Below are 10,395 nucleotides of genomic sequence, written 5' to 3'. Positions count from 1 at the left end.
CTTAGATTTTAATGTATTCATGTATTCTTTTTAACTTGACCTCCATTGTCTACTTAATAATAGAGGTCATTTTCTAAAAGTTTTCTAACTTCTTTTCTTACAATTTTGAAATTTTTACACTAGTTATAATTTTTTTAAACAAATAATGACTTTGTAATAATGTGTAAGTACATTAATTTCAATAATTAAAGGAAGAAGAAAGGGTTTGTGGGTGGGGGTGTGGTGGTTGGGTGGAGCTTACCTATGAGAAAGTATTAAATACATCTATACTACCACATTAGTATGTTAATATAATATAACATCCATTCATATTTATCGAATGAAAACCTAAATAAGGAAGGAAAGAAAGTTATTTGGATTCGAAGATAATTACTAAAAGCTTTAAATTATTAGAAAAATGAATTATAAAAATTATTTTTTAATAAAATAACTTAATTATCATTTTATTTATTTTCAATTAATTAATTCTCAATAAGATCCAAAATATTAATAAATTATTATACCACATTAATAAGCATTATAATACCACATGCTTAGAACAACAAATGCATTGTCAAGTAATTTTCAATTTCACAATTTTATCAATCTTTTTCTTTTTTTTTCTTTTTTAAAAAAGGAAGGAAAACAGAACTTAGCTTTGTCAAGGGGCCCATGTGCGCCCCATCATCCTCGACTCGGTGCCCATCGCCTTTTTCCTTGGTTCTCCTCATCAATTTGCCAATATCTGCAAACAAAAGGCATTCCTTTTCTGCTTTGAATTTGTCATTCCTCTTTCTTACCTTCTCCTTGGAGTTTTTCATACATCAATGGGAAACGTGTTCTCAGTCTCAATCTCTACCAATGACATCGCTGGTTGTTGTGATTGCTCTGCTGCTCGAGCAAATTACATATGCAAGCTTGCGGAAAATCGGGTTACTTTGAGAACAGAGCTTCAAAAATTAAGGGAGCTGAAGAACGATGTGAATAGGAAGGTGGATGTGGCTGAGAGACAACAAATGAAGCGTCTGGATCAAGTACAAGGCTGGCTTTCCAGGGTGGAAGTCATGGAAATTGAAGTCGGTCAACTGATTGGAGATGGTGCGGAGACCATTGAGGATAAACGATTACGTGGTTGTTGCCATCCCAAGCTTTGCATCTCCAGCTACACGTTGGGAAAAAAAGTGGCCAGGAAGCTACAAGATATGGCTACTCTAATGAGCGAAGGACGTAATTTTGAGGTGGTGGCTGATATTGTACCTCCAGCTCCTGTGGAGGAAATACCCGGCCGACCCACTATGGGCTTGGAATCAACATTTGACAAAGTTTGGAGGAGTCTCGAAGAAGAACATGTAGGGATGATCGGCTTATATGGGTTGGGGGGCGTTGGGAAGACCACCCTCTTGACACAAATCAACAATCATTTCCTGAAAACATCCCACAATTTTGATGTCGTAATTTGGGTAGTGGTTTCAAAAACTCCAAATCTAGGACGGGTTCAAAACGAGATTTGGGAGAAGGTGGGATTCTGTGATGATAAATGGAAAAGCAAAAGCCGCCATGAGAAAGCCAAAGACATCTGGAGAGCCTTGAGCAAAAAGAGGTTTGTGATGTTGTTGGATGACATGTGGGAGCAAATGGATCTGTTAGAAGTGGGAATTCCACCTCCTGACCAACAAAATAAGTCCAAGCTGATATTCACCACTCGATCTCAGGACTTGTGCGGGCAAATGGGAGCTCACAAGAAGATCCAAGTGAAATCTTTGGCATGGAAGGATTCGTGGGATCTGTTTCAAAAATATGTGGGAAAGGATGCCCTTAATTCTGATCCAGAAATATCTGAGCTGGCTGAAATAGTTGCAAAAGAGTGTTGCGGTTTGCCACTGGCGATAATTACCGTAGGGCGAGCCATGGCTTCTAAAGTGACACCCCAAGATTGGAAGCATGCAATTAGAGTACTACAAACGTGTGCTTCAAATTTTCCAGGTATGGGGCACCGAGTGTACCCACTTTTGAAATACAGCTATGATAGTTTGCCCTCCAAAATAGTTCAATCTTGCTTCTTATATTGTTCTTTATTCCCGGAAGATTTTTTCATATTTAAGGAAGTTTTGATAAATCATTGGATTTGTGAGGGATTTTTAGATGAATTTGATGACACGGATGGAGCCAGAAATCAGGGATTTAATATTATCAGTACTCTCGTTCATGCATGTCTACTTGAGGAATCTTCAGATACTAAATTGGTAAAATTTCATGATGTTGTTCGTGATATGGCCTTGTGGATAACCAGTGAAATGGGGGAGATGAAGGGCAAGTTTTTGGTACAAACAAGTGCTGGTTTGACCCAAGCACCTGACTTTGTCAAATGGACGACGACAGAAAGGATTTCACTGATGGACAACCGAATTGAGAAGTTAACAGGATCACCCACATGTCCCAATCTCTCGACACTTCGCCTAGATTTGAATAGTGATTTGCAGATGATAAGCAATGGTTTTTTCCAATTTATGCCCAATCTAAGAGTGTTGAGCTTATCAAACACCAAAATAGTTGAGTTACCATCAGATATTTCTAATTTGGTTTCATTGCAATATCTTGATTTATCTGGTACAGAGATAAAGAAGTTGCCAATTGAGATGAAGAATCTCGTACAATTGAAGATTTTGATGTTGTGTTCATCTAAAGTCTCTTCAATTCCACGAGGACTAATATCAAGTCTTTTAATGCTGCAAGGGCTTGGCATGTACAATTGTGGACTTTATGATCAAGAAGCTGAAGGAGGCGTTGAATCATATGGTAATGAGTCCTTGGTAGAGGAATTGGAGAGTTTGAAATACTTGACGCATTTAAGTGTCACCATAGCAAGTGCCTCTGTGTTTAAGAGATTTTTAAGTTCCAGAAAGTTACCGAGTTGCGCTCTAGCAATCTGCCTCAAGATGTTCAAAGGTTCAAGCTCACTCAACCTATCATCTCTCGAAAATATGAAGCATCTCTATGGGCTTACGATGGAAGATTTGGATAGTTTGAGAGAGATTAAGTTTGATTGGGTAGGGAAAGGAAAGGAAACAGTGGGGTATAGCAGCCTCAACCCGAAGGTCAAATGCTTCCATGGCCTTTGCGAAGTGGTCATCAATAGATGCCAGATGTTGAAGAATTTGACATGGCTTATTTTTGCCCCAAACCTCCTATATCTTACAATAGGACAATGTGATGAAATGGAAGAAGTGATAGGTAAAGGTGCAGAGGATGGAGGAAATCTGAGCCCATTCACAAAACTCATACGACTGGAGTTAAATGGTTTACCCCAACTGAAGAATGTGTACCGGAATCCCTTGCCCTTTCTTTACCTTGACAGAATTGAAGTAATTGGGTGTCCAAAGCTGAAGAGGCTGCCACTCAACTCCAACAGTGCCAATCAAGGTAGAGTTGTGATGGTAGGAAAGCAAGAGTGGTGGAATGAGTTAGAATGGGAGGATGAAGCTACTCTAACTACTTTCCTTCCCAGTTTCAATGCAATATAAGAACAAGGGGCTTAGGTATAATTGGAATGTGTATTATTCTTTAATTCATTCTATAATTAGATGCCAATCGTTTGCAGGATTTGAAGGAATGCCAAATGTTTGGGTGTTTGTTGTGGATTTAAATTCCATTTTTTCAGGACTTTTTTTTTTTTTTTTTTTGGCTGATTAATATTTATGGAATTGATTGAGATTATAGTTTAACTTCTCCTTTTTTTTTTTTTTTTTTGACATGTTTACTTGAAGTTTCAAATCCAATTACGATGAGAAAATAAAAAATGATCCTATGCTTTGGTATCAATTAAATCTATGCTTTGCAAAATTATCTGGTTGATTACAAAAAAATGTTACACTCAATTCAAGTCTCAATTATGCTTTTGGTTTTTTGGCTTTATGGCTTTCTATTTAAATCCACTTTTGGCACCTCAAGTTTGAAATTAGAGGGGGAAAAATAAAAAAATAAATGTATAATTTCTTAAATTTTAAATTTTTAAACATACAACCTAAACGTTTGGATACACTTTCTAGTTTTTGTTTTCAAAATAGAAATTTCTACATAAAAATGCAAAAACTCTCATCCCTTTAAAAATTATTTTTAGAAATTTTAAAATTTGAGGTAATAAAGAAATTTTAATATCTTAATTTTTTTAATCAATTTTAAAAGACCATTACAATTTTAATGCAAGTCTTTAAAGTTTTTATATTTTATATAAAAGATAATACTATTTTTTATTTTTAAAAATAAAAAACAAAAAATATATTCAACTGGACACAACGTATGTACTTTTTGTACAAAATTCTCTAATTTTATATAGAAATTATGCTACTTTCTATTTTTGAAAAAATAAAAATAAAATCAAGAAGAGTATCCAAATAAAATCTTAATAATGCAAAATATTACAAAAACCAAAGAAAATAAATCCATAAGAAAAGTTTATTATTTAATTAGGAGCACTAGCATGTTTAAGGAATTATTTAATTAATAAATGGGCCACATTTCCCTAGGCCTGGTGTCTACTCCTATGATGGAGTCTTCTTAGCAAAATAGCCTAAGAAATCACGCAATGAGGCCTATGGCCCGGCCCAACAGCCAATTAATTTGTAAGGGATGAGAAGAGGTTTATAAATCTATTTATGCTTCTTCTCACTCCTAATGTGGGATCAAACGGAAGTAGAAATTTAAGAAAACCTCAACTTTTATTGTTGCAAGGAGAGCTTGAACCATAGACCTCAAGGTTCCAGTACAATAGTATCCACTTTGCTACAACCAAACATACGTTGAAATTTAACAAGGAAAAACTATATAGGTTATTTTAAAAAATAATTATAAATATATATATATATATAATTACATAATACAATTTTTTTTTCATTTTCAATATGTTTAATATTTAAATATGATTTTTACCATTTTCTTTCATATTTAAATATTGTATATATTTTGTTTAATAAATTAAAAATGTTAATACATTTATATAAAAATGAATAAATAATATTACAAATTTTAATAATTTTTAATTATATGTATTGAAAATTATTTTAAATTTAAATAAAATATAAATTATATATTTATGATGTCATCAATTCAACCACTACTGATTCGACTAGTATCGATAACTTTTTTTGTTCAATATCCGGTCCGATTCTGAAAACATTAACATTAACATGTTTCAAAAAAAAAAAAATTAAAAGAAAAACTCTCTACTAAAGTTTGATGATAAGATCATTTTGTTCATCTTTTATCATCATTGACAAGTATAACTATCCTTTGAAAAATTATGTTGATATCTTTGACAAGTATAAATGTCCTAAGAAAAATTATGTTGGTATTAGCTTGTACGTACATCAAGGATGTTTTAATATTGTCAATTAAAGAAACCATAAGGTTAGGCTTTTTGCTATTACTATCCAAATATATAGCATATAAGTTTAAGTCATAAAAAAAAATAAAAAAAATAAAAAGGCTAAAAAAGAAAGGAAAAAAAATGAAAAAAGGCAACAACAACCAATCACAATGGGTAGCAATATCAATAAATAAAGGGCTTTGAGAACTAGTCACTATACTTCTTTCCATGCAACCATGAAAAATATGTTTGTTTTTCTTTGAGCAACAAAATAATGGAAGTTGTCAACATGATAACATAGGACAAAAAAATGGGGCCAGGTCAGTAGAAAATATGATGAGAAATGTTGAATATCTCGAGGATTTTTTCGTCCGTATCTTCTGAATTTTCTGTTTCTCCACGCCTATCACTGCCCTTCACGCGGCTTCCAACACACTTGGGCAATGCAATCTAAAAGGGAAAAATGTACTTATATACACACATTTAAAAAAAAAGAAACAGAAACTAGAAGTCTTTAAAATTAATTTCAATTTAGTGTACATCCAAGTCAAAGTAATATTTATGATTATAAAAAAATAACCTTTGATGGAAAAGTAGGTAAAATCTTAATTATTATTAAATGATATATATTATATTTGGATTTTTGGGATTCTTATTTGAAATATTTGATTAAAAGAAATGAAATAATTTTTAAATTGTGAATTTAACTATTCCCATATTTTTTCTTTAAAAAAAATAACATATTTTTGACATAAATTCCTTCTACCATTTCAAGTATTTACATATAGGTTTTTAAAAAATGTTATTTTTATAAAAAAAAAAATAAATGAGTATATTTTTGTCCAAATAAGACCAAAAAAGGGGTGAGATGTTAAATTTCAAAAATTGGGATTTTAAAAAACCTTTTAATCAAATAACTCATCTTATTTTATTATTATTTTTTTCAAATATGTATGAAAACACACTTTTCATAATATAAAAATTATCATGATATTTATATATATATATATATATATATTGATTAAAAATAAGAGAAATATAAAGTTTAAATATTTTTAATTAAAAAATCATATTTTTATTTATTTTATTTTATTAAATTATCCCAATTACATAGATCAATATAAATAAGTTTTTAAGTTTTGTATTTTATAATTGAACATCACAAATTATGTCCTTCATATATTTATTATAAAAAGAATTTTAATATGAGTATTATTTCTTCTTTTATAATTTTTAAACTTTTTTTTAATATTTGTATGAGTTTTAATCAAATTTCTTTTTATTTAATTGATATATCATGATATATTCATAAAATCCAATCATTTATATTTCCTTAAAAACTAATATTTTTATCCTTGCATATGAACTCTTATCCAATATATGCTCAATTTTTGAAAATTTTGAAAGAAAATGCAACAAAAAAATAAAAGAAAAGAAAAGATGAAAGAAAAATGGAAAATAGATTTAAAATTAATAAATGATTTTTATATATTTTTTAGACTCACTTCACTCTTTTTTCTTTTTTATATAAAATTTAAATAATTCTAAATTTTAGATTTTTTTTAATTATATGTACTTGATCATGACAAACCCAATAATTAAAATTGTCATTAATTGAACAAATGAGATTAAAGACTTGACACGCAACTTCATTGGAAAAATTCAAAATTAATGAAAATAATAAATTAAAAAAAATGCAAGAAAAATGGTATTCGCGCACTTGTATAAAAGGATGAGTTCTGGTTGTTGAATGGCAGATGGAGGAAAATAAAAGAAAATTGAGACGGGAAGAAGTTGCAAGTGTCATTTATTGTTGGTGCGAGCTGTTGACTCCTGTGAACCACTCAATCTAAGGGAGTTTGAGGATATGGACAGCAGTGGCAGCCCCACAATTGGAAAAGGATATTCTAAGAGAACCTTCATTCTTCCTTCTAGCCTTCAACCCAAAAAAGATTGCTTGCCAAGGAGAAGAACAACCAATTGGCATCCAAAGACCCTTTCTTTTCTTTGGAAGCCTTCATGTAACTTGTCCTAGAAGCATCATTTCCTACTTCTTCTAACTTTTCCAAAAACTATTATCTATTTCGCTTTATTTTTAAAAACTATTTCTGCAAAATAACAATCAAACTATGTTATAATTTTTTGTTTTGGAAATAAGAAATTATTTTAAATCCTAGGGCCAAACAGTCTATGCATTTTTAATACTTTATAAAAATAAGGATGTGAAAAGTTTTTTTAAACAACTTTTCAAAAAATAAAAAACCAAAAACTTTTTTGGGTAAATTTTTTTCAAGGATAATTTTTAAATTTTGATTTTATAAAAAATTATAAATTTAATTTATATAATATTAGTTAAATTTCATTCAAGTCTCAACCATGGTAACTCCAAGAGAGAAAATAATTGGTTTTAAAAAAAATTTTAAAAAAATGAAAAACCTTCCAAATATTCCAAATATTCCAAAATTCAAGTGTTGTGATCCCAAAATAACGAAAGATTTTACAAGTTATTGACAATTTCAAACTTTTAATTAGACTTGCAATAAAACTTCTTTCTTCATCAAAAATGTCTTCAACATTTTAGTGCATTCACGTATCCCTTTCAACTTGAATACTATTGACTACCTAATAATGAAGGCTTAGATTTTAGTGTATTCTTATATTCTTTTCAACTTGACAGCCATTGTCTACCTAATAATAGAGGTCATTTTCTAAAAGTTTTCTAACTTCTTTTATTACAATTAATTGTTTAGATATTTCAACTTGAGGGCCGTCAAGTATATTCTACTTAACAATACTTGTATTACCTATGAGAAGGTATTAAATACATTTATTCTACCACATTAGTATGTCAATAATGACCTTCTTAATTTATGGTGCGTATCCATTTCATCCTATTTAGAAGAATTAATAGGCTATTGTAATTTCAAAATTCAAGTGTTGTGATCCCAAAAGAAGGAAGATTTTACAAGTTATTGACAATTTCAAACTTTCAATTAGAGTTGCAATAAAACTTCTCTCTTTATCAAAAATGTCTTCAACATTTTAGTGCATTCACATATCCCTTTCAACTTGAATACTACTATCTACCTAATAATGAAGGTTTAGGGCTTGTTTGATTGCTGTTTTTTAAAACTGTTCTGGAAAACAATTTTTGAGAACAATTTTTAAGAATAGTTTTTTGTGTTTTAAAAAAAAATACATATATATTTGGGAACTGAATTTTGGAAAACAGTTTTTGTTCTCAAAAAAAAAAAAAAAAAACATGTTTTGTTAAGTTAATAAAAAAGTTTTTTAGAATAAATAAAATAAAAAACATGTTTGAAATTTATTGTTGGTGCGACTCTTGTGAACCACTCAATCTAGGGGACTTTTTATAATCTATAACACCCTGGATAATCAATTAAAATGGATGAAATCTTTCCTACTTTGAAAAATTAACCCTTCACCTTTTTTCAACCTAAAAAATACCAATTTTTAACAAAAATATTCTCATCTTTTCCTTACAAAAGTAACCATTTCTTTTAAAACACACATGTAAATAATGAAAATGTTGAAATGTATTTCTATAAAAAAATGAGTTATTCTTCAAGTTCGAAAATTGGAAATATTAGTTTTACAAATTTGAAATGTTTTCATCATTTTTAATCAATTAATCCTATATATTTTTCATTTTCTTGGGAAAATAATTGAACTTTGTGTTCATTTTTGACAAAATGAAAATTGGAGAACCATTTACAACCTTATTTAAATAATATAGATTTTGAAAAAAAAATTAAAAAAATAAAATTAATTAAAATTCTAATATTCACAAGCATTTCCACTATGTTGCAGCATGGGTATTGGTTAGGGGTTTGATTAGATATGAAAATGAAGGAACCCACATTTTCTTCCATGCTTTTGTCCTCTTTGGCACCCACTTCTAAAACTTCCATTGAACATCATAATGAAGAAGAAAATTGTGGGTTTATGTTGAGGGATTTCAAATGTGTAGGCCACTGAGGCCAAAGGATAAAAAAGGGTTGGGGTCATTACTTTTGAAGAGCCAATCACCTCCCCCACCAACCACCTTTTGACATTTGGGCTTTGACCCATTCCCCACTTATCCACAATGACAAAAATCAAAGCTTTATTTTAGTGCATTCACATATCCCTTTCAACTTGAATACTATTGTTTACCTAATAATAAAGGCTTAGATTTTAATGTATTCATGTATTCTTTTCAACTTGATCGTCAATGTCTACCTAATAATAAAGACCATTTTCTAAAAGTTTTCTCGCTTCTTTTATTACAATTAGTCGTCTAGATATTTTAGCTTCAGGGTCAAGTATATACTACTTAATAATACTTGTATTACCTATGAGAAGGTATTAAATACATCCATGCTACCACATTAGTATGTTAATATAGTATAACTATCCATTCATATTTATCAAATCAAAACCTAAATAAGGAAGGAAAGAAAGTTATTTGGATTCAAAGATAATTAATAAAAGCTTTAAATTATTAGAAAAATGAATTATAAAAATTATTTTTTAATAAAATAACTTAATTATCATTTTATTTATTTTCAATTAATTAATTCTCAATAAGATCCAAAATATTGATAAATTATTATACCACATTAGTAAGCATTATAATACCATATCTTAGAACAACAAAGATACTCAATATATTGTATTAATAATCAAATGCATTGTCAAGTAATTTTCAATTTCACCATTTTATCAATTTTTTTCTTTAGGTTTGAGGTGATTATGGATGTGTACATAATTCTTATATTTTAATTTTAAAATTTCAAAACTCACGGTGATATACCATTGACTGATTCACCTTAATAATTTTTTTTTTCAATAAATAAATAAATAAATAAAAGAAAAAAAAAAGGAAAGAAAACCGCAAAGAACTTAGCTTTGCCAAGGGACCATGTGTGCCCCATCACCCTCGACTTGGTGCCCATCACCTTTTTCCTTTGTTTCTCCTCATCACTTTCCCAATATCTGCAAATAAAAGGCATTCCTTTTCTGCTTCAAATTTGTCATTCCTCTTTCTTACC

General features: G+C 29.7%; 1 protein-coding gene across 1 annotated transcript; it reads left to right on the top strand.

The window, feature by feature from the left end:
* Positions 1-719: 719 nt before the first annotated feature.
* LOC117910370 (probable disease resistance protein At1g61300) lies at positions 720-3,608 on the top strand. The gene has a single exon (XM_034824446.1). It carries the CDS (start codon positions 807-809, stop codon positions 3,498-3,500), a length of 2,694 nt encoding a protein of 897 aa, XP_034680337.1. The 5' UTR covers positions 720-806; the 3' UTR covers positions 3,501-3,608.
* Positions 3,609-10,395: the final 6,787 nt, after the last annotated feature.

Source organism: Vitis riparia, unplaced genomic scaffold (genome assembly GCF_004353265.1).
Source record: "Vitis riparia cultivar Riparia Gloire de Montpellier isolate 1030 unplaced genomic scaffold, EGFV_Vit.rip_1.0 scaffold726_pilon_pilon, whole genome shotgun sequence".
Lineage (NCBI taxonomy): Eukaryota > Viridiplantae > Streptophyta > Magnoliopsida > Vitales > Vitaceae > Vitis > Vitis riparia.
Note: the sequence above shows the minus strand (reverse complement) of the source record. Positions and strands in the feature narration are given on the sequence as shown.

What these genes read in the sequence shown, in the direction of transcription:
- LOC117910370 (XM_034824446.1), top strand. Translation starts at nt 807, where the DNA reads ATGGGAAACGTGTTCTCAGTCTCAATCTCTACCAATGACATCGCTGGT.